Source organism: Suillus clintonianus (genome assembly GCF_016758775.1).
Source record: "Suillus clintonianus strain FC179 chromosome Unknown DEU56scaffold_15, whole genome shotgun sequence".
NCBI lineage: Eukaryota > Fungi > Basidiomycota > Agaricomycetes > Boletales > Suillaceae > Suillus > Suillus clintonianus.
Window position 1 is genome coordinate 362,968 of NW_024539239.1, and position 21,874 is coordinate 384,841.

The 21,874-nt window shown below is 47.9% G+C and overlaps 8 protein-coding genes across 8 annotated transcripts; 4 read left to right on the plus strand and 4 right to left on the minus strand.

Annotated features, from left to right (window-relative positions):
* Nucleotides 1-719: 719 nt before the first annotated feature.
* On the plus strand, nt 720-4,609 carry DEU56DRAFT_786384 (glycoside hydrolase family 2 protein). Its single transcript, XM_041352366.1, has 22 exons — nt 720-771; nt 837-1,023; nt 1,076-1,106; nt 1,164-1,282; nt 1,348-1,367; nt 1,423-1,522; nt 1,574-1,659; nt 1,710-2,061; nt 2,121-2,253; nt 2,309-2,345; nt 2,399-2,517; nt 2,574-2,582; nt 2,632-2,669; nt 2,718-2,811; nt 2,864-3,088; nt 3,139-3,217; nt 3,268-3,342; nt 3,397-3,445; nt 3,498-3,541; nt 3,593-3,710; nt 3,756-4,192; nt 4,250-4,609. Exons 2-22 carry the CDS (start codon nt 865-867, stop codon nt 4,506-4,508), a joined length of 2,583 nt encoding a protein of 860 aa, XP_041211618.1. The 5' UTR covers nt 720-771; nt 837-864; the 3' UTR covers nt 4,509-4,609.
* A 9-nt stretch (nt 4,610-4,618) lies between these two features.
* On the minus strand, nt 4,619-5,771 carry DEU56DRAFT_931031 (small GTPase superfamily; the record flags this gene model as incomplete). The annotated part of the gene is made up of 5 exons (XM_041358705.1): nt 4,619-5,051; nt 5,106-5,197; nt 5,285-5,469; nt 5,520-5,659; nt 5,714-5,771. 5 exons carry the CDS (start codon nt 5,769-5,771, stop codon nt 4,957-4,959), a joined length of 570 nt encoding a protein of 189 aa, XP_041211619.1. The 3' UTR covers nt 4,619-4,956.
* A 1,642-nt stretch (nt 5,772-7,413) lies between these two features.
* Nucleotides 7,414-8,334, plus strand: DEU56DRAFT_786400 (uncharacterized protein). Its single transcript, XM_041352367.1, has 3 exons — nt 7,414-7,792; nt 7,854-7,940; nt 8,000-8,334. The coding sequence occupies exons 1-3, from the start codon at nt 7,605-7,607 to the stop codon at nt 8,136-8,138; spliced, it is 414 nt and encodes a 137-aa protein (XP_041211620.1). The 5' UTR covers nt 7,414-7,604; the 3' UTR covers nt 8,139-8,334.
* On the plus strand, nt 8,335-9,211 carry DEU56DRAFT_786404 (uncharacterized protein). Its single transcript, XM_041352368.1, has 4 exons — nt 8,335-8,551; nt 8,601-8,751; nt 8,805-8,829; nt 8,887-9,211. The coding sequence occupies exons 1-4, from the start codon at nt 8,380-8,382 to the stop codon at nt 9,142-9,144; spliced, it is 606 nt and encodes a 201-aa protein (XP_041211621.1). The 5' UTR covers nt 8,335-8,379; the 3' UTR covers nt 9,145-9,211.
* Nucleotides 9,212-13,056, minus strand: DEU56DRAFT_786407 (glycosyltransferase family 2 protein). The gene is made up of 15 exons (XM_041352369.1): nt 12,628-13,056; nt 12,316-12,546; nt 11,873-12,263; nt 11,650-11,817; nt 11,404-11,602; nt 11,005-11,354; nt 10,870-10,950; nt 10,700-10,819; nt 10,528-10,646; nt 10,412-10,478; nt 10,252-10,354; nt 10,171-10,199; nt 10,020-10,121; nt 9,557-9,964; nt 9,212-9,503 (listed from the first exon to the last, which is right to left on the minus strand). Exons 1-15 carry the CDS (start codon nt 12,867-12,869, stop codon nt 9,450-9,452), a joined length of 2,664 nt encoding a protein of 887 aa, XP_041211622.1. The 5' UTR covers nt 12,870-13,056; the 3' UTR covers nt 9,212-9,449.
* A 910-nt stretch (nt 13,057-13,966) lies between these two features.
* Nucleotides 13,967-14,963, plus strand: DEU56DRAFT_155068 (uncharacterized protein). Its single transcript, XM_041344806.1, has 4 exons — nt 13,967-14,124; nt 14,182-14,339; nt 14,387-14,882; nt 14,933-14,963. The coding sequence occupies exons 1-3, from the start codon at nt 14,065-14,067 to the stop codon at nt 14,826-14,828; spliced, it is 660 nt and encodes a 219-aa protein (XP_041211623.1). The 5' UTR covers nt 13,967-14,064; the 3' UTR covers nt 14,829-14,882; nt 14,933-14,963.
* Nucleotides 14,964-15,121: 158 nt separating this feature from the next.
* DEU56DRAFT_870036 (dehydrase and lipid transport-domain-containing protein) lies at nt 15,122-16,826 on the minus strand (the record flags this gene model as incomplete). The annotated part of the gene is made up of 4 exons (XM_041355597.1): nt 15,122-15,430; nt 15,488-15,695; nt 15,754-15,852; nt 16,813-16,826. 4 exons carry the CDS (start codon nt 16,824-16,826, stop codon nt 15,122-15,124), a joined length of 630 nt encoding a protein of 209 aa, XP_041211624.1.
* Nucleotides 16,827-20,435: 3,609 nt separating this feature from the next.
* On the minus strand, nt 20,436-21,632 carry DEU56DRAFT_718369 (uncharacterized protein; the record flags this gene model as incomplete). The annotated part of the gene is made up of 5 exons (XM_041347635.1): nt 20,436-20,701; nt 20,758-21,025; nt 21,077-21,279; nt 21,332-21,450; nt 21,502-21,632. Coding segments are annotated over 5 exons (987 nt in total), but the record flags the coding sequence as incomplete, so codon positions are not given.
* Nucleotides 21,633-21,874: the final 242 nt, after the last annotated feature.

Below are 21,874 nucleotides of genomic sequence, written 5' to 3' on the forward strand. Positions count from 1 at the left end.
GTATGAGCGATGGTATGAGCGATGGTATGAGCGATGGCCGATTTGCCCTTCCCCGCAGTGCCAGAAAACCATAAGACACGTGGCACGTCAATCCCTGTGTTACAGACCCAGGACTTGATGTCGGCCAGAATATCTTTTCGAGTGCCTGGGAGACAATTTTTGGAGGTATTCCTTCCAGCAGCAGGCACGTATTCCATGCCGCTAAGGTTCAAGTCCTCAGCTGGTGTCAACAGTGATTTGATCTCGGAATTGCTGCATAAGTTTGTCGAGAGCCTCGCTGTAGCTTTTGATCGCAGCATCTGTTTCGTTGACGACGTGCTTGCTAAGTCTTCGCCCTATACAGAGAGTCTGAGTCTTGAGCGACGATGCGGTGGGAACGACTCACAGAAACTTGTCACCTCCGAGTAATGGACGATGAAATCGGCACACTCGAGCGTCTGTCACGCTATCTTCCCATATATCGCCAGCATGGATTTCAACTTGGACAATTCCTCCTCTTCCTTGATGAAGGTGTAGACTTCAGATATCTTTGAGAGCAGAAGGGAGACAGCTGATTGAGAATCATCTGCGACGAATAGCTCCGTTCACTTGTGAAGGTAATATAATTGAAAGAAACACACCTTGGACGCGAGATCGAAGTGCACGGAGTCCTATTGCCTTATATGTGATTGTGACATGACTAAGTGAGCGCGGCAGTTCTGTCTTCCACACTTGTTTACCCGGAGAAATATCGGGAACATATGACCCCCATACCGTGAACTATGATATTCAGTATGTATCAAGATGCAGGTGATCTCGGTTGTCCTCATGTCGCAGGATTTATAGCTGCTCTATAGAATTAATCCCTCTGTTACAATTCCCACCATGACCACTGGTAGCATCATCAGATCTTTGACACAAGATTGGTCTTTCACCCAAGTAGGCGGCGGACGTGGCACGAAGAACGGCGAATGGTTGGCGGTATCGCAGTTCCCAACCACCGTGCACGTCGAACTTCTGAAGGCGGAGCGTATTCCAGATCCAGTATGTCCGATCATGATAAACATCACATCAACTAACTTGGCTCATTCCGCAGTTTCTGGGTCTCAATGAATGGGAGGTGCAATGTCAGCGCCATGCTAGCCCCGGTTGTGTTTCAGGGGCTGACTGAAGTGTGTAACTAGGGGTTGGAGAGTCCGATTGGACTTTCAAGAATACCTTTGAGGTTTCTGCAAAAGAACTTGCGGCACCCAACACTGACCTTGTGTTCGACGGTCTTGATACGTTTGCAACCGTGGAGTTTGTGCGTTGCATGATTTTTGTCTCTCCACATGATGGCAACAGCGCTAAAATGGTACTTTGACATAGAACGGACATAAAATTTTGGAGTCAGCGCGCTCCATTCTGCCTCCGTCTCTTCCTCTAATTCTTATTGCTACTCAGCACGGAAAATCAGTTTATCGCATACAGAGCACCTGTGAAGCAATACTTGAAATTGGGTGCCAATGAGCTCATTATCAACTTCTCGAGTGCGTTCTTGAAGGTAAACTAGTTCAATATTTTAGATACTTCCTCCTGACTGTCAGCTGATTAGGGGAGGGAACTAGAGCAAGCCCATGGGAAGTTGCATCTTTGGAACGGCGATTCCAGTCGCTTGCATGTACGCAAGGCACAGTACAAGTAAGCTTCGCTGTTGATATTAATGGGAAGGCTGTCAACGTGTCTCTAAGTTATGGTTGGGACTGGGGGCCAGTTTTGATGACTATTGGCCCTTGGAAGCCTATCACCCTTCACACCTACAACGTCCGCCTCACCGATGTTGACATCAGAAGTAATGTGTCGGAGGCTCTGGATGTAAAGGTCACTGTTGACCTGACGTTGTCTGCGAAGGCTCCCGGGTCAGCATCTGTAGTGCTGAAAAATGCGCAGGACTCTGTGATCCACACGGAGAGCAATTTAAAAGTCGGTTCTGGGAGCGCCCGCGCTGAGTTCCACTTCTCGCCCGGAGAGCTCGAACTGTGGTATCCAGTTGGATTTGGCAAACAACCTCTATATACAGTCGAGGTTACAGTTTTTGACTCGGTGAGAGGGACTTTTCCCCATATAGTACTTATACCTGGTGGCTAAATGCATAATTTCAGCAAGGAAACACTCTGGACACGAAAACGCAGAGAGTATCCTTCCGTCGTGTTAGAGTTGTCCAGGAGCCTCTTGTTGATCAAGAAGGCCTCACTTTCTTGTTCGAAGTTAACAACATCAGAATTTTCTGTGGTGGTAAGCAGTGCCTCTTTCTTGAAGGAACGCATAGTTGAAATTCTGTTTATACTAGGCTCTAACTGGATCCCTGCTGACTCTTTTTTTACTACGTTAGTATGACACTATCCGTATCAAATCGTCTTATTGACATAATCTACTACAGTCTTACTCCGGGGAGGTATCGTGCATGGCTTCAACTTCTCGTGAATGGCAATCAGAATATGATTCGTGTCTGGGGAGGGGGCATCTATGAATACGATATTTTCTATGATATTTGTGATGGTGAGCACTGTCCTCTTAGCTTCGAGCCGCGCATTTGACTACATTCCTTCCATTAGAACTTGGAAGTATGTTTTTGCTCAATTCCGCAGACCGTTTATTCATATTCTATTGTAGTTCTTGTCTGGCAAGACTTTATGTTCGGCTGTGGTCAAGTAAGTTGCTGTTGTTGCACTGTTAGTCAATGCTCATTGGTCTGCTAGTACCCGGCATATGATTCTTTCCTGAAGCTTGTTGAAGTTGAGGCGGAACAAAACGTCAAGCGATTAAGACACCACCCATCTATTGTTATCTTCAGTAAGTCGGATCTTTTGTAAAGCGTCCCTTCCTCTTTAGCTGTTTTTTACAGCCGGAAACAACGAGGACTACCAACTTGCAGAATCGCTAAATATCGTGGATTACTCCGACGAAACATCGGACTTTCGAAAGACCAAGTTCCCTGCCCGGCACATATATGAGCGGACATTGCCATCCATCGTCCAAAAATTCTGCGATACTCACTACCATCGCAGTTCTCCTTACAGCGCCCCCGGTACAGTGACCACAGATAAGACACTTGGGGACCTTCACCAGTGTACGCGAACAGGTTAGGTGATATATGTCGTTAGTCTAACAGTACTTCAGGGAATGTATGGCATGGATCTCAAGAACCGTGGCACAATTGGGATATACTCGCTGGTCGCTTCGTATCTGAGTTCGGAATGTGAGTGGCTCTGAGCCTGCTGGCATCTACATTTGCTCAGGCTCCGCCAGGGAGGGATACCCCAACATTCGCACAGTTGATTACTGGCTCGCTGGCGATAGAACAGAGCGATATCCTCAATCTCGGTAAGCGAAATGACATTTGCACTCCACCATACGTCACGCTGAAGGTCCCCTTAGCGTCAACAACAACCATAACAAGGCCGATGGCTTCGAACGCCGGTTAGAGGTATGATAAACTTTATTATGACGTTCAGAGCTCCACAATCCTCTTGTTCTAGCTCTACCTCGTGGAAAATTTCAAGCATGCATTCGACATGGACAGGTTAGCCGTTACTGCGGGCTGTGTATGTTTTAATTGCCAACTCCTATCTAGCTATGTGTATTACACACAAATCATGCAAGCAGAGACGCTTGCATCTGCGTACCGACTCTGGAGGAGAAATTGGCGTGGAAAGGGTAGGGAGCACACTGCTGGTGCTCTCGTATGGCAGGTGAGTGTGGCACGAACGTCGGGTTCTCAAGTTAACAGCAACTAGATCAACGACTGCTGGCCAACCACGTCGTGGGCCATCGTGGATTACTTCATGCGTCCCAAACCAGCGTATTTCACCATTTCACGTGAATTGCGTCAGTACACGGTCGGGATGACGCGCAAGGAGAAGAAGACATTTGCGAATGATTTATCAGCTGCCCAGTTCACAATCTCAACAGTTCTTGAGGTCTGGGGTACGAACGGCACTCTATCAGAGAAGAAAGCCAAACTCGAAGTCACTTGCTTCGACCTTCACTCGTCCTGGACGGAGCAGTTCTCCAAGGATATTGTGCTTGCTCCCAATTCCAGCACTGAGTTATACTCGGGAGACCTTCCCGGTCAACCAGTGCGCACATCGCAGAGCGAAGTTCCGCGTGCGATCATCGTCTCAGCGCGTCTCCTTGACGCATCTGGAACTGTCCTCGGCAGATATTCCAATTGGTGGGTGTCGGACGCACGGAGATCTGTAGTTTGTATTTCCTGACCTATCTGCTATAGGCCAGAACCTTTTAAATTCATTAACTTTCCTGCCATCGAAGATCTAGGGTTTTCTGTTAAAACCAGCGGCGACGGCGATTCCGTCGAACTCTCCACTCAGAAACCTATAAAAGGAATTATTCTAGATGTTGAAGGTGAGGACGTGGAGTGGAGCGACCAGGCCATCGATCTGGTTCCAGGAGATCCCCAGATTGTGAAGGCCGTCGGGTTGAAGGGTAGAGATGCGAAGGTCCGCTTCCTTGGCGATGGTACGGCGTAGATGATAAGAAGTTGTGGGGGCGGCATTCATAACTTACGTATAACGAGATGAGAATTAAATCCAATCGACCTACCGAATAGGAGCCAAGCACCTCATGGAATGGCCGAATTGAAGCGATATGAATATGAATTATGAACCACCAGGGAAGACACTAGTACTGTTGAAACCAGACAGAGAGACCCCAGGAAAGCATTATTTTACACACTGTACAAGTCACAAAGAGACATGACTGATGTAGCGGATTATAGAGACGCAGTCTAATCCGATAGAAAAATCGGATTTAAAAGAAGACTCCTAAGGAGTGGAGGGAAATAGAAAGAAATACTTATTATGTATGCAGAAGACGGCGATGCCAGCAAGGAAAAATGGGCGGCTCAGGGTATGAAAGGAGATTGGGTAACCGGAGAGCATGACAGCAAGGTGACCAGGGACGGCCGAGTCGCGTCTATCACATTATGAGACACCTGCTTGCTTCTGGCTGATCCGTTTTGCTGGAAGGTGATCGCTTCTCAATCTCGGCCAGACATAGCTCGAAGACTTTGCCTGTGATAAGGCGGCGTAAAGAAGCGAATGTTGAGAAGTGCGATAATTCCTTACCAACGTTGACATTATTCTTTGCGCTAGTCTCAACCCAAGCAGCGTTATTGAGTTTTGCTAGCTCTTCTCCTTCATTCGGGGCCACCTGTCTACTATTGGGACTGTGAGGAAAGGACATAAAGCAATGATGAAAAGCACAAGTGTAGGACGACCAAGAATAAATAAGGATGATGACCTACCTTGATTGTAAATCAGTTTTAGCGCCAACGATTACGCATGGGATATCGTTTTTGCCACAAAAATCAACGATTTTGTCGTATACGATTTTGATCATGTCAAAAGATCTTCTTGAGGCGACTGAGTATACGAGGACGTAGCCGTGTATGCCAATTGCGTGCTTAGAATTGAGAATTGAGTACTCGTCCTGTCAATGCGAATTGAGCTCGATATGCAGGGAGGTATGAGATCGCATACCTGGCCAGCGGTGTCGATGATGTCACAGTCATATTCTACGCCTCTATAAGCTACGCCTTTCGAAAAGGTGCTTTCAATAGTAGGATAGTATGCATCAACGAAATGGTTCTCGATGAATTGTATGACAAGAGAAGATTTTCCTGTTGCGTGTGTGTCGGATGAGTATCACGACGCGGAGAACATGTTGAACATACCAACTGAACGGGAACCTAGAACCGCGATTTTTCTCTTCCTCAGAGTGTTGGTGGCCATATTAACAAGATAGTGTATATGAAATAAACGAAGGAAGTGGAAGAGAAGGACGAAGAGAGCGGGGCACGATGAAGAGACCAAAAAATGTAAACAGTTGTGGCGATGGAATGGAACTGCGACCCCAAGTTTAGCCGTACCCGTTATAAAATGTTTCTCCGTGACAAACTTCGTCAGCGAGCGCTAGCTTAGCACTCAGTGGGCTTTTTTCGTTCCAGTCTGCGATGGACTTATATAAATACGATTGAGGTAATTGGATCCTCTCCTAGCAGGAAATGGCAGGAACTCCTGTACTAGTACTGTATTGTATACGGGGTCTTACTCGTTCCAGCGCGGACGACTTTATTCGGATTGTATCCTCAGGAACACTTGTCCACGAGTCGTCCACGTCGAAGGTCTCGCCCCATCACTGAGAGTAATCACTGGAACTAATACCTAATACCACAAGCTTCTTAACCATCGGCCTATCGTCACTCCTCTCACCGAAGGACCCACATGGGCTCTCTCCTAGGTCGGGTGATCCGCTATAAACGGCCCGAATCTCTCGGCAACAACACAACCATTGTCATGCAAATGCAGATAGCAATGGGAACAGCCTCCGCAGTGTGTGGCCAGCCAGCGGTCTTTTCCGATCCATGATTGACATTTTTGATGACTGCCGCTCATGGAAGATATTTTTTGCCTGCAGGGATAGATGCGATGGCATGATCCCCGTTGGGCGCGAAGATAACAGTCATTTGAAGACCCCTGCCGTAACGCAGAAGTATACTTATAACCCTGAGCATTACGTTGCTTGGTTTGAAGCACAACCATATCGTGAATCTCGGAGGGAATTTAGTATGCTTCTGAGGGCAAGATACCAAGCTTTGAACCACCAACCATTCGACTTGCTGGCGATGACGGATGAGTGAAGCCCCTCGGGGGGAGCTTATGCGCCATCGGCAACCCAAACGACAAGACGTAAAAACCTTGGGAAAAAGGCCATTCAGTGGCGCAGGTTGGGAGTCAAGCACTAAATTGAGCTAGCCACGACGTAAGTTAGGCAATGACAAATGTTCTATACTTGTTCACCTACCCACCACAGCACGAGAGGAGAGGCATCCTCTTGGTTGAAGATCCATCACGTAGAAACGGTATCCACCCACGAGAGGTTCAATTGAGGCCACGACATGAGAGATGACACGCACGGTATGGCACGTGGGAGGACGTGACATTGTCGACAAGCTCCCACACGATCGACAAAGCAGGTTCCACGACTTCCTGCTTAAATGAAGAGTACCCAGGAGCTTGAGCGCCCCTAGGTGCGCAACAGATGTGGAAGTAAATGGCCGTGGAAGGTAACGCCACCACACCACGTACTACAGCCAGCGAAGCCAGATGACAATCACTTGGTTAGTTATAGGAAATATTGGCCCTCCACGCGCAGTTACAGACACCTAGCGGTCCTATGATACATGTGGCCGACGCAGAAAAACCTCTGCCGGTACAGCCTGCGAGATTTCTATGACAGAGTCTCGGAGATTGACTTGGTGTCCCGGAGATTGAGGGAAGTCCGAGGCATGAGCTGCTCCTGGTATAAAATATTAATGTAGGGCTGAGAATCGAAATTCGCTACCAGTACTCGCGATTGGAGGTATTTCTGATTCCTCTGTGAACGACGTCCACAGATGCGTGCACGTGGTCATAACGTCACGTGCAGCTTGTCACGCGTCCAGTTGATTTTCGAACGCGACCAAGTCACCAAACGCAATCGGCTTTGACTTCAACCATCTGATACTCGACTGCTTTGTCTTTCACAACTCCTTTCTGCTCCTACTTTGAAAGCAACCGATCACAATGTCTGCTACATCTACGCCTACAGATTCTCCTGTCTCTGCTCCCATTCAGCCAATGCATAATCCCTCGCAAGCTGCACACATCGTCGTACCACAAGCACCTCTTGGTCATGTCGCAAACGGTGCTAATAACGCTATACCTGGAATGGGCATGAAGGCCCTCTTGGCCAAAAAGATGGCGAAGAGCAAGTGGGTTCAGAAACGCGTAGATCAGTGGCAGATGTTGACCTTACTCACGCGTTCTTTCCAGCAATCCCAAGTTTGTCTCACCGACGGACAACTTGATGACACCCGTCACACAGAAACTCAATGCTGCGAAGCAGAAACATTTCACTAAGTACGCGTTGCCTATCCCCGTGGACCTTGTACTCAGTCCTGACGCCATCTGTGATGCAGGGGCGCAAAACCCATGGGTACCCTCTTCCCAGCCAAAGAATCTCCATCAGAGCAAGAGGATCACAATCAAAGCGACACAGAACCTACAAAAGACACGTCTTCAGAAGTCCTGATGGAAGAAGACGAGAATCCCTTCTAAGACAGCACGCAGTTGGCCCAGTTGGGCATCTCCACGATACCCTCACGTCGTTTGTTGTATTATGCCCTTGTCTTGTGCCACTAAATCTTGCTTGGCTGTGTAGTGTCTAGTGGTGTTGTAGGAGGTTGTAGGATGTTCCCACGCTTTGCTGTAGTGTTACGCGTCGCGGCTCTAGTATGTATGCCTTATACTGCGGATGCATTGATTGCACTCGTTTCCCATCCCCCTTAACAAGGTGACCATGGAGCGTCCCCAGTTTTCTATGAGTACTAGTGTTGCAGGTTTGCGTGCAATGCTTGAACAACAAGGCTTGGCTATAGGGAGATCCACCCGTCTTTCCTCCCGGATACAAGAGCTCATTACAAGCCTCCCTAAGATCTCAGAAACTGAGCTCAAAGACTTGGGACATTCTGGCGAGTTCGTTCATGCTTTATACGTTCCCAAACTAGATATGCGCAACAGAGTCCGTCTGCCCCATATGCTTCAATACGTTCTTGGCCGTCCTTGCTGAAGAGGAAATGGCACTCGTCATGGACTCCCCCGCGCATCCGATAGAGGAACTGGGCGTGACAAGGCTCCACGAAACATGCGGGCATCTATTCTGCCGACGAGAGTTGAGCCCACATCGTCTTTCTTTCGAATGACGTTGCTGACCACCGAGATTAGTATCACGAAATGGATACAAGACGGCGTGAGTTAACAGGCTTTATACATGTACTTGGCTACTTCCATTCATACCACTTTCCAGCGCAAGTCTTGCCCCACTTGTCGCAGGCCTTTCCTTACGGCCGCGGCTGATGGCGACCAGCGTGACGCGGAGGAGTCTTCTCTGCAGCTACCAGATGGTTTTTCTGAGTGGATTGTTGAGAGCTCAATGGTTGCCAGAGAATCTGGCGACGCCGCAGGTTTCCTGCCCATCCTTGGTGTCCCATCGATGGCAATGGGCGGCCACTCATCTGCCCGTCAACGGGAAACCCCAGATGAATTTTCTGGGATGTACTCGTAGTGTTGTACTTATTACATGCATCTCATGCTTAAATTGAGATTAAGCCCGCCATTCATTCATTGAGTAACCATCTATCTACTACTCATTTGGCGCAGACAAAGATAGGCTAAGTGAATAAAAACGAGTGAAGCGTCAACCCGAGTAGTGTAAGATGATACTCATGAAATTCAGATTGTCCAGCTGCATAATACGATCGAGGAGAGGGATACGAAAGGAGAGTAGATGATAGCTGTTTTCATCCAAGTCCATGCACAATGATAAATTCTGTTTACTCAACACGAAAAAGAGAGAAGCCGATCCACAGCTCAATTCCTCCTGCAGCATCTGAAAAGATTGCGTTTGAACCAGTAAAACAAGCACTGAAGCAATGCGTGAGCGACATTACGACAAAAACACTACTAGAATAACTCACCCCGGTAAACCGCACAGCAGCAAGGGCAAATGTGGAGTACAGAATGATAGCAAAATACGTGTTTTGCTTCGTCTGAAGCTCTTGCTGATCCAGCGCCGCATCTTGGACACTCGTGAGACCATTGATATTCTCAATGGCAACCGCCAGTCCAGCGTTCGTGAGCATCCAGAAGGCGACAAGACGCGTACGGAATGTCTTGTTTTCATCATCCATCGTCGGCTTCTCAATGACTTCCTTGACATCAATCTTGGTCACCGCACGAGTGACGGTCTCCTTGAATGCAGCATCCACGTCTTCTTGGATGCGGTGCGTATCCTCGACAACAGGAGAATCCGCATCTTTGGTCTTAGACGACGAAATTGATGGTAGAGCTTCTGCCTTGTCACTGCCCTTTGTACCCCAGGACACCTGAAACCATTGTTGTCAATCAGAACTGGGTCCTCAATAACGACGGACGACGCACATCGTGTAAGTTACAGAATGCGTAAACGTTGAGTACGTTCGTGAAACTTGGTGCCAGGCAAAGGTATTGGAAGAAACTGGAGAATATGTGCCAGGGATCCCGCTGAAACAAGAGGTCAGACAGTGCCATTTCGAACAGGGATACAACTCACATAGAGGAACGATGCAATGAGGTAGATGCCTGTATCATGAATGAGTCAAGGAATCACTACAAAATCGGAGGCACTACATACCGAAAGTGGAAACCATCGCAGCAATCAAAGCACCAACAGGGGGCGTGAAGAAGGTGAAAATGACTTGAGATACCGTCTTATTTTTCAGCTCGTTGGGGATGTTCTACCAGAACCATTCATTGTCAGGTCAGGCCAGTCGACGCAAGGACACCCAACTTACAGCGAATGCCTTGCCGGTTAGCCAGAACGAACAAACGAGAAGGTAAACGGCCAAGAAGGCGTAGACCCTGTACACAAGTCAGCTTGACTAGTATAAAGACTCTGGCTGACACAAACCATAGCGTGATTGCATATGCTGTTCGTTCACCCTTTGGTCTGTTACCAAGAGCTAGTACAAACTGCATCGCGAGGAAGGCGAGGTAGATCCATTTGAAAGCCAAGTTAACCCAGTGCGTCTGCGAGCCCATGATCAGTATCAATCTTTCAAGAGAAAGGATTGTATACATACGACGTCGGCAGTGCCGAAAATGATGATGCCTTGCGACGGAAGCAGGTCAATGATGATGCTGAACGTTAACCAAATGTTCGCCAATGCAAACCACGAGAAGATCAATGAGAAGATGTTGTACTGCCGCCTGAGTCAGCAACAGGATACAAACCAGAAATGACAAGACGCACAAGAGCTTGGACGTGGAAGAAGAACATGCGGATGATGCCATGGCCAGAGCGGTAGAGTTGGAAGAAATTGACTAGGGCGTACTGGTGAAAACCGATCAGACAAGCTTGTGTCGAACAACATGTTCAATTACTCACAACTGAAGCAGCGAATGAACCATTCAACCACCGACGACGTTGACCAATCAGCTCAACGGCAGATTCTGGAACATCTGTCTCGGCTTTTGACGGCTTGACATAAGTCAATGTCCACCTATCACCAGCCTTGGCGACGAGCTCGAAACACAAGATACGGTCCTCAGCCAAAAACATGTTCTTGGTAAAGATGTTCATGCCATAGATACCCTTGGGACCAAGACGGTCGGCCAACGAGTGGTCGCCGTGGAAGTACTGCTCTAGTGGCCGACCCAAGATCGCACGGAAACGGTACGCCGAGAAGGCACCAGGAAGCACTGATACATAGCCAAAACTACTCTCAAGTGGCTTGTCTGTCATGTAATAAGATAACAGTTTGCATGATCTGGACGAATAACATACCAAGAATGTTGGACATCTTGTACTCGAAGTTTTGGGCAGCGACCAGGGGGTTGAGGAGCTTCCTGCCACCCTCAATCATGGCGTGAATTTCACCACAGCACCCACCAAGATGGGCATCGTTGTAGAACGCTTCCCAGAGGTAATAGATGGATTTGTGTCCAGGTTTGGTACCAGCGTCAATGAGCACGCAAATTTGGGGCTAGAAAGGTTTCAGTTAAACGAACATCTGCTTGCGATTCGCCTCACCTCCAAAATTTTACCGATGGCATTAAACAACCACCTATGCGAATTGATCTTCTTCTGATTCTTAGCCTTGAGGACGAAAATGATCTGTACGGGTACCAAATTATTGGGATCGTTCTCATGAGGAAGCACAAGCTGGGGCTTGGAGTCAACCGACAACTGAGTGGTATACTGTAGTAAAAATATAAGCGATACGGCTCATGTCAATTGGATGACTAGCACAAACCTCGAAGATGTGTGCGACAGTGTCTTTACCGTCAACTTGTTTCTTCATGACACCATCTTGGTAGACACCGACGGTGGCCAGAATATCCAATACGCTCTTGTCCATGGCCTCCAGTCCATCGACGATAAGGGCAACTGTGATTCTTTGCCAGCCAGGCGAGCCTTCTTCAGCCGCTCGCCGCCAGTACTTGGACTGCTTGGTCTTGCAAATGTCGCGAATGTTCAGCATGACGCCATGGAGTGTTCTCGCATAAAGTGTCTTGTCTTCATTATAGGACGTAACAGCGATGAGCAAGTCGGTTTGCCGATTATAAATCTTGGTCCTCAAAGACCAGCCATTGGCTTCTGAAAAATCGTCCGGGTCACATGTTGCTGCGCTGTACCGCATGTGGCTGAGAGATATCCGCATTAGTTGGTTTCTTATTGATTTGTGAAGTAACTTACGAAAATTCAGTAGTGTTCGTGGCGGCGTATTTTGCTTCAATGGCACTATGCACTGGCGTTGGAACCGGGTATTCCGTAATGAAGTTACCCTTTGTAAGCTTGACTTTGCGGGTCACACCGCGTTTGATGGTCTGACGACGCCTCCAAGCAGTGTCTACGCCATTTGTCGAGGACGACGTAGTAGACATAGGGCGTGCGTACGGGTCCCCATAGGCTGAAGGGTCGACTGGTCTAGAAGATATAATTTTGTAAGTAAAATTTTAATGAAGTTGAAGAGAAGCGCCCAATAATCGAGATATTGATTCAACTTACGCTGGTGGATAAAAGCCGCCCGGATTATAGCTATCACCTCCAGTGAGCGGAAGCTTTTCAGCATAGTCTTCGTCAACGTAATTGGCACCGAACTCGCGGGGTAAGGTTGTAGTACTCTCGAATGGAGAGTTCGACGCGCTATCATAAACGCGAGGCGGTGGCTCCTGGAAGTGTGTCTGGCGTGGACGATCCGCAAAAGGGTCGCCGGAGAATTGTTCATCACGGGGCCGCGGGGAGGTCATACTGTATCACACCAGGTGGAATACGCTGGAAAGAAGAGCTTGAAGACGCCTTGGACGATGCCCAGATAATTGAAGGGGCAGAATGGAAGAGGCAAACGTTGAGGGTTGTGAATGAACACAAAGCCTCAAGGCAGCAACGGTTTTGTGCAGGCCAAAAAGGGAACAGGCGATGATATACACCGCTTCTTTGGACCCCAGCCACCCCTTCGCCCCCATTACGTCTCCGTCAGCCTCAGGTACTCAACTTGAAAAAAATCAGTCGAACCCAGCAAAGTCTTAACTATCCACCACAGTAACTTCATTGGAAAGCCAACGTCAACTCGTTAGAGCTAGAGATAATTCAAAAGACTTGCCAAAGATATTGGTTTATTTTTATACGTTGATGGTGGTTGCTGACCGGGGAGGTGTCCGGGGTCACTCCTTCACTTGGTGGGCTCTGGCTGGGCACGTCCTTAGGGTCGATCTTCATTCATTTCAGCGTCTCCTAATCCCACCTTATGTTTTCAGCGCTGCCCACTTGCATAAAAATTGACCGATGCCTTTGAACATTTACCCTCTTCCTGAAAACTTTCAGGGTTGCAACCGTTGGCTGATGTGACGGCGCAACAGCTGCGCTTTCAAATTAAGCATCGCGTGTGAAGTCACTTTGTCGCAACCAAGAGCACACCTCACTTCCTCGAGCCACCTCAGGTGGTCAAGCTCAAGCACTAGCTAGGTTCTACCCAGGATGAGGGTGAAACTAATTATCCATGTCAGCCAATAACGGTAAAGCGAGACCCGACGGCGAAGGAGCTTCTACTCCTCGTGCCCCAAAATGCGGTGCACAAGACCTGAAATTTGAAACCTGTACATACAAAAACAACTGGGCCTGAACTAACAGCCCTGGCAGCATAATAACAGTGAACCGATTTACTCAATATTAATGCCCCATCCTTGAGAGAAGGTTCATAGTAATCGTTAGAAGCAACCCCCGTGACAGGGGTCCATCGGTAAATCATCAACCCCGTGCGAATTTCAAAGTCGCAAGTACCTCTCCGTACCTCCGTACCTCTGCATTCTCCCTAGCCGTTCGGAAGCTTGGTCACAATTTTGCAGTGCTATAACCGCACACAACCCATTTGTCCCAATCTTGACGTCTTTCAGCGGCTGGAAATCACCCCAGCAGTGCTGAACTGCCGCGTGTGGTGCGGGGAACATGATCAACCATCAACTGAAGACATGGGTCAACTTTAGTACACCAGAAGCTCGAAGCATCGTACGCAAAATACTTGCCTCAGCTCCTCACCGTGAACTTGGGCTCAAGATGCACGAGATCTACGAAAGAGCACACACGGAGTTCTCAGATGTAACTACAGAAATACCACCCCCGAAGCCAATCCCTACTGGTCTTCGCAACCATGGGGGCAGGATAGCACCCGTTAAACCTCTGCCTCTGCCTCCTAAACTAGATCACGCAATTCGTTCAGTAAAGTGAGCATTTCCTTTCCGTCGGAACGAAACATTAAATAAGAACACAGATACCTGAAGAAGACAATCCTCGAGGAAATGGCGATGGCACAGGAAATCGAGAAGGTACACATAAAACGAGGAACACTTCATGAAGACGGCACTCGCGATATATCTATCGTGTCTAAGGCATATGGCAAGACGGATATTACGAGTGACTTAAATATGCCAATGTCCAATTTCTGGCACTGGAGGTTGACGCCGGACTACGAGACCAAGATTAATAACTACCCCAAACCTCCCATAGAAAAAATCCTTTGGAAACCGGGAGAGAAGGAAGCTAGAAGGAAGGCTCGCGGGACTGTAGGTTCTGGTTCTGTGGTTCTACAAAAGACCATGCAATACGAAGAGCCAATAGAGGAGACTAGAAAGCTGGACGTGCCTGAGGGAACCAAAGCTGACGACACAGCGAAAAGAGCTAAGGCTCCTGATTTTCCTGCATTCAGCCTTTAGCAACAATTTTTACTGGGGCACGAACCAATTTGAGCCCGTATATATCCGTCCATCGTGCGTCATGCCCACTTGCCGATAAAACTGTACTGACATGTGCATCATAGTCTAACCCTGCCATGTGCCCGAGCTTCGTAAGGCTTCTTATAGTCTTGACCAATTGCATGTCTAGGGTCCAGCAGCCCGTCACGGGAAGATCTCATCGCGTAGTTTTCACTTCCGCTCACACATACCACCAAGATTGTACACATCGATCCTTGCAATTCAAACCTCTATTTTCATTGCACGTCGTTACATTACTTTGTCCCAGATCCGTACACAGCCAGACAACGTTCTTCAAAGGCCTGTACCATGAGCGTAGACACCTTCCCAAAAAATTTGGCAGAGAGGGCAGAATGCAACGGATTCTCAAATGCGAAGGCGATATCGAGCGTGACAAGAGTGGGCCCGGCGTCAGGAGAATGGCTGGCGACGGCGACGGAGTTCCCAGCATCGCCATGGAGCGGTGGACCACTGGAAAGATGAGGGGATGTTGATGAAGCTGGTTGGAAACGCCATGTTGTTTGAAGCGTCTTGAAGAGAGGGGTCGAAGTCGATGCTTCAGCCTATAATTTCGAAAGGTGGTGACTGCGTACTCCACAAAAATAATGAAAGAAACTGACCTGGACGGATTCATACGGTCGACACGTCACTCTGCTCACGTAGCTCTCCTTCAATGCAAAGAAACCGACCATCAACTCCACGTCCATCGTGACCACACCATTCTGGCCCATACGTTGTTCCAAAATTCTCGAGCCGGTGCAATACGGCACAAAACTGTGATATGAACCAACATCTGCAACTAAATTGTATAGATCTTTGCGTCCATAACTTGGGGGCACGAATCTGTCTCAACGAATGTGGATATGATCGTCGGGGGGCAACATACGGAAAAATCTTGCGTTCGTGGTAAGTTTGTGTTGCTGGCTGTTCATCAGAGTCGGGTGAGGGCGAGAAGGGCGAGAAGTTTGGAAGGGTGAAGAAGCCTCTTTGATGAGAGACCTTGCGGCCGGTAATGCAAAAACATCGCTGTCGCACGAGTCGCAGCATCAAGCTTGTGAGCTGTTATTAAGTGATGAAACACAAGTCCACGGCCTCAGATGGAACTTTGATGCCGTAACCTTGGGTGCCACGCCCTAGCTCATGATGGGTTTCTCATGTTATCAAACTACTTCGGAGCAACTGACAGACATTTGGGCAGTGGGCACACTAGTACTGATTTAGCATGCGGCACAAGGGATGAATTAATGATGATCGAGCACGGGGACGAGATACCCCAGATGAACTGCGAACTCGCACTTCGGAACGTGGGTCTAGGTCTTAAGGTATTAGAATAAATAAAAAGGTGCAAAAAGAAATAGGTAAAGGCTAAATCCCAACAGGCGAGCTGATAGCGAACCACGGTCAAGAGCTGTAATGCCGTTGAGAATGATGCGCGGATATTTATCGGCTTATTCAGGGTTCAAATCGTGACTGTCTTCGGAGAGTACCAAGCGAGCTGCAGCCTGCTCCCGCAGAAGCAAATAAGATCCTCGGGCTGCGCTTAAGTGAATAAGATTTCAAAGATCAACAAGATCAAACCCCGGAGTATTGATAACGCACATCTCCTGTGCGCTTAGTGATTAAAACGTGGACTGGTGCTTCTGAACTGATAACGAAGCGGCACACTTCCTTTGTCTAGAAAGGTCCAATTGATTATCTTTAGAGCGAGATAAAAGCAAAATCTAACAGGCGGGATCATCGACAGGATTGATTCTCTGCGTACCCATGCACCCTGAAAACACGTTGGTTAACGCTGAGGTGCTGTGAAAATGACGGCTGCTACCTGTTCATCGGGAAGAAATAAGCTATTCAAAGAAATTTCGGACTGATCTTAATGCTCATGCAGATCAAGAAGTCGCACCCTGAGATTGCGGAGATCAAAAAATGTCAAGATAACTTAGGGAACTGCAAAATAAACATCGCACGCATATACGGAAGTGGGAGTAGGCGATCTTCTTAATATCTCCAATAATTCACGAGACAATTCATGCTGCAAACAACTCGGCATTCTCTGGGCAGTCCCGGGCGATCTGAAGGGGATATCAAGCACTGGTAAAAAGAAAGCAAAAAAACAGATAAGACGTACATGCCCCTCTTGTGAGCACTTGTAACAAGTCTTGCTCTTAGTCGATCCAGATGTTCCGTCGGCCAAAGTCGATCCCGGAGCGGCGAGACAGTCCCTAGGCATTTTTAGCGTCGATACACGATAGAATTGTGACTATTCACCTCGCCATATGATTGGGTCCGCCGCATCGGTAGCATTTCACCGGAGGAAGTGTGGATGTGTTCAAAGCACGCCCCGGGGGAGGTGCACGAGAAGCAAACCCGGCCCCTGACACTCCAGTAGCCCCACTCGGACAAACGCGAGCAATGTGTCCAAACCGACCGCAATTCTGACATGGAATGGTTCAATGGGTTATGGCGCTCTTGACAAGCTGCAAACGTACGTAGCACTTTTGATTACCGCTTTGAGCCCTCAAATTGGGACATTCTGCCTGAATATGACCAACACCACCACAGGAATAACATTGTTTTGCAGCAACAGTACGAGGCGACGGACAAGCTGAAGACTCATGACCAGGTTGACGACAATTGTAACAGAGGCGCTGCTCAGAAGAGCAATTTTCAGCAATGTGACCCACTAGAACAACATTAGATTGTATGAAACATGAACAATGGCATAGGAAGAACTTGCAGTTTCCACACTTGAAACATCCCTTCCTGGAAAACTGATACGCCATATCTACAGTCTCAGATCCTTCTGAACAGAAACGAAGAATAAGACGAAAATATTGAAGACAGTAAATGTATTCGTACCTCAACACTTCCCTCTTCCAGCGAACCACTTAACTTCTCTTCCCACCTTACTTTGACGAGGACGAGGGTGACGATGAGGAACTGGTTCAATATGAGCGTCAGACGTCAATTTCGTAACCCGCGTATTTGCAACCTGCCCTGAAGCAGTAACCTGGACCCTGTGGCGCAACCTAACCTCGAATACTTAATCCGCTAAAATTTGCCAGATTGTAAAACGGCTCTGCGAATGGCTTCTCTCGTCTCCGAGTCACCTGCTTCCCGTCGTCCGATAATTAATGAGCCGGCCCATCAGCAGATAACACGTTCACTGAGTGCGGCACGATCGCCTCGTAAAATGAACTGCTGAGGTTGATTGTCGCGCTCTTGTTGTAGGTCAGACTGATTGGATCGATTCGGGGTGCTCATCCTTGCGGGGCAGCACCCCAAATCAACCAGAACTATGATCATTTATTGAGCAAACTCCCAAATGCGATCTCAGGCCTATTTTGGCGGGCACACATGTTTCGAAACATTCACGCCATCTTATCGATAGCAACAAATACCTCCCTCATCATATTGTTGCCCTGTCTCTCGAGATCTAGGGTTACATATGCAACCGGCTCTTATAAAAGCAAGGGTGCGCAAAGCTGTTTTCTCCTTAGGACCCACAGTTCTCACCTGACGGACAGGTCAACATTTAAGGTCGGTAATGCCGTACTCGCTACGATCTTACCAAATATTCAAAGTCCACATTGTAGTCTTGACCTTCCAGCGGGTAGCCGACCTTCGCGCGCTCGCGCATCGCGCTTCTTGTATGGGCGCTGAGGGATATCCGCTCAGGTAGGCTTTCTTAGCTTAATGGTGTTTTTATGTTTCTGGACCTAACAGGCCGCACAGAACAATCTTCTTCTTTTCTGACACCCCTCCCCGCCCCCACAAGAAACGGCGTATCGAGCGACCTAAGCACGGTTCAGCGTATGGGAGGAAGATCAATGTACGACGTTCCCAGGTTTCATGCCCTGAGCTCGTTTTCGTGAATCAGAAATCCCAATTCCATGATTTATGCTTTATGCCTATGCCTATGCCTTGGTTCATATCGTTACGCACATTCTTAACTGCCTACAGTTTACAGTTGGGTTGACGACGTTTATCCCTACGCACGCCCTGGGCTACTGGTACAAAGCCTACGTATCTTGTGTTTTGGTTAATTCATCGGTAAATTAGAAGCAGATCAAAAGCACGTGAACGTGAGACTGAGCACGCTTAAAGACGCTCAAGTTGCGCAACTTCACATCAACTAGCTGCAGTTGGTATAAGAAGAGCTCGAGATGTTATTATGTGGCAGTACTAGCAAGCTTACTGGAGATTTGTCTGACGGTGACCAGCTGCGACCCTTTATTAGGAATCGACTAGACTATTGGTCTACTGGCTAAAACTGCAACCATTGCAGAGTCCCCAGTCATTGATCATACTATGATCTGACCTATCCTCACTGCCCGTAGGCTAAGCCTACCGCAGGCGCCCCTCCGCGATCGCGACAAGTCACAAGCGTTTTTGGTCGGCTTTTCGGGGCCGCTGCTGGCAGCCTCAGAGTCTGAGAGACCTCAATCCGACATGCCGCCGTCCCTGCTTCATTCTGGCATCACATGTGGCGAAATTCACGATTCGCTGGCCGTTATAAATCGGTCTTAGTAACACCGGGATATCTTAGTAAACAGCTTGTCCTTGATTAAGGTATCGGTAATAGGTATAGGTAAGTAATTCACCTGAGTGACATAAGATCTCACCTTTATATAGCTCGGTGCCTAATTTGGTCTCCGGGGGTTATAACCCTCGAATCCATTACTCCGCTACACCAGCAATACCACCAGCGTTACCTCGGTACTTCAGGTGTACATAGCCTGGGGATTAGATCATTTAGATAACAATAGATAACGATAATCTCCCTGATAATGATTAGATTAATAACAACGCGTCCCACGAGTCCCGTGACTTAAATAGATAACAATAATTGATTAGATCAATAACAACGCGTCCCACGAGTCCCGTGACTTATCGTTTGATCAACAACGTCTCCCACGAGTCCCGTGACTTATGTTTTGACAGCCGTGCTGCTCGTCGTCGGACACAACGAGCTCAAGATACTGTGCAAAACTGTTCTATTTCTGTAAGACTCTTAGTATAAAGCATGTAAGAAACACTATACACAATATAATAGACTAGAAGGACGGAAATGCAGGATATATTAGGTGCAAACAAGAGAACAACTTGAAGGCCAACAGGAGCTCATATATCAAAGCCAGGAGATGAAAAAAAGCACTAGAATACATAACCATCAGCTGGAGTAAGGGTGCTGGTGCCTGCGCCATGCAAAGGCTCATAGGGAAGATCCTGGCTCTCGAGGAACATGCGGAGGACTTCGGGATCAAAGGGATCCAGGTCATAATCAAGCGGAGGTGTAGGAAGAGTACCGAGGGAATCTGGTCGCAGCATCATATCATCGGTCATAGTGATGTCGTTCTCCAGGTGGGTGTCTTCGCGTTGGTTGCCATTGAGTTCCTGGTGTTGTTCCTGTGTGTTGATCGTCTCCGGTTCTTCGTCTCCATTCTCCTGGTTGTTCTCGTCCTCTGATCCATCAGTATTCACAGTCTCGCGACTTTTATGGGTCTGTTTTGAACCTCTCTTTCGACTGATACCCTTGTCGGAACGTGCAGCGCGTCCTTTGATCGTGCCGTTGAGAACTTGCTGCTCGAACGACTCCTTCTTTGCCTCCCACTCATCTTGAGTAAGCTCACGCCAATAGCATTCGTCGTTCTTTAGTGCAGCATGCAGACGTGCAAGTCCGACAGACGAAGTGATGTTACCAGGGTTCCGGACTTCGCCCTCTGTCCAGCCACTCAATTCCACCCCCCATTTGACGACGAAGGCATCATATGAGTTGTAAGCGACGCTGGGGACTGAATCCTCGGAGACGCCTCTATTTTTAGTTAAAATTTCATCTATTACAATGAATCAATCAATCACATGTATATGAACAAAATTTATGAAGACTTACGCATGCCAACCCGGATCATTTCTCGAACTTGTCCTCGTAGCTTCGTTGTGTTGCGTCCCGTCGTCATCTTGATAACACCAGCAGCTCCCGATGCAATGTAGGCATCGGTTTGCATACCCACCGACTCGATGGTTGATTTGTATAGGTGGAGGAATGCTGTTTGGAGAGGTTCGGAGGCATAGCTACGTGGAATGAAGGAGTCGCTGATTTTGCCACGGGCAAGAATCCACATAATATTACACCCGGTACGCTTCTCGAGGCCGAGTAACTGGTAGTAGACATTAGTGGTACACCAGCAAAAGCTGAGGGAAAACCTTACCTCTGGCTGAACACGAGCCAGCGTGTTCTCAATGTCAGATGCTGCTTCACGGCCAGTTACTTTAACATTAGCCTTCATCTCCTTCTCATTTTGCATGTCTCTCAGGAGGTCGTCTTCATCGTCGGAGTCGAGATTCTTCCACTCACCAGACCTGCTGACTTGCTTGGTGACAAGTGCGAGCGCGTCGCGACCCATGGGTAGACCTAATAGAAATAGAATATATCACTGTTAGATAAATCACGCACATGTACTCACCGTTTTCCTTGCGTTCATGCATCTTTCTGCGTACAAAGGCGTTGAAAACACCGGCAGTTCGGTTTCTCTTTAGAAGTTTGCCACCGAGATACATCTGACCTGACATCCAGTCTATTGACCTGTGTGAGATGGAGTGAGGTTAAGCTGAATGAAACAAAAAAATGACAAACATGTTGTATTTTTCAGCCAGCGACTCGATGATTTTGAGGTACTCGGTGCGTCCTGACTCAATATCGGCCCACATAGCATCGGAGTTCACCTTTGAAAGCTTCCGTTGTTCTTGAGTCCTCGCAGCTTTCGTTTTCTGAGTGATAGGAGCCATTGTCGTGTACACGCGCAGTAGAAAAGTCAAAACTTGACAACTTGAAGAAGGAAAAATAATCCAGCTTGACCCTTCACCGGACCTTCACATGCTAAGTTAGTACTCGGTTTGACGTAGCGGACAGGGATGACAAGGCGAAATATATCAACAGTCAAACGTAACATGATTATATCGCATCACAATTCGTTTAAGCAAATTTACTTACAAACTGCTGAGCACCA

Bases quoted from the DNA above. Each gene is read 5' to 3' on its own strand.
- DEU56DRAFT_155068 (XM_041344806.1), top strand. From the start codon at position 14,065: ATGATCAACCATCAACTGAAGACATGGGTCAACTTTAGTACACCAGAA. The intron at 14,125-14,181 runs GTACGCAAAATA...AAGATGCACGAG, and splicing joins CACCAGAAGCTCGAAGCATC to ATCTACGAAAGAGCACACAC. The intron at 14,340-14,386 runs GTGAGCATTTCC...ATAAGAACACAG, and splicing joins CACGCAATTCGTTCAGTAAA to ATACCTGAAGAAGACAATCC.
- DEU56DRAFT_786400 (XM_041352367.1), top strand. From the start codon at position 7,605: ATGTCTGCTACATCTACGCCTACAGATTCTCCTGTCTCTGCTCCCATT. The intron at 7,793-7,853 runs GTGGGTTCAGAA...CGTTCTTTCCAG, and splicing joins AAAAAGATGGCGAAGAGCAA to CAATCCCAAGTTTGTCTCAC. The intron at 7,941-7,999 runs GTACGCGTTGCC...TCTGTGATGCAG, and splicing joins AAGCAGAAACATTTCACTAA to GGGCGCAAAACCCATGGGTA.
- DEU56DRAFT_786404 (XM_041352368.1), top strand. From the start codon at position 8,380: ATGGAGCGTCCCCAGTTTTCTATGAGTACTAGTGTTGCAGGTTTGCGT. The intron at 8,552-8,600 runs GCGAGTTCGTTC...TATGCGCAACAG, and splicing joins CAAAGACTTGGGACATTCTG to AGTCCGTCTGCCCCATATGC. The intron at 8,830-8,886 runs GTGAGTTAACAG...ACCACTTTCCAG, and splicing joins CGAAATGGATACAAGACGGC to CGCAAGTCTTGCCCCACTTG.
- DEU56DRAFT_786384 (XM_041352366.1), top strand. From the start codon at position 865: ATGACCACTGGTAGCATCATCAGATCTTTGACACAAGATTGGTCTTTC. The intron at 2,254-2,308 runs GTAAGCAGTGCC...TGTTTATACTAG, and splicing joins CATCAGAATTTTCTGTGGTG to GCTCTAACTGGATCCCTGCT. The intron at 2,346-2,398 runs GTTAGTATGACA...AATCTACTACAG, and splicing joins GCTGACTCTTTTTTTACTAC to TCTTACTCCGGGGAGGTATC.
- DEU56DRAFT_786407 (XM_041352369.1), bottom strand. From the start codon at position 12,869: ATGACCTCCCCGCGGCCCCGTGATGAACAATTCTCCGGCGACCCTTTT. The intron at 10,122-10,170 runs GTGAGTTGTATC...CTCTTGTTTCAG, and splicing joins TCATTGCATCGTTCCTCTAT to CGGGATCCCTGGCACATATT. The intron at 9,965-10,019 runs GTGCGTCGTCCG...CAATGGTTTCAG, and splicing joins CATTCTGTAACTTACACGAT to GTGTCCTGGGGTACAAAGGG.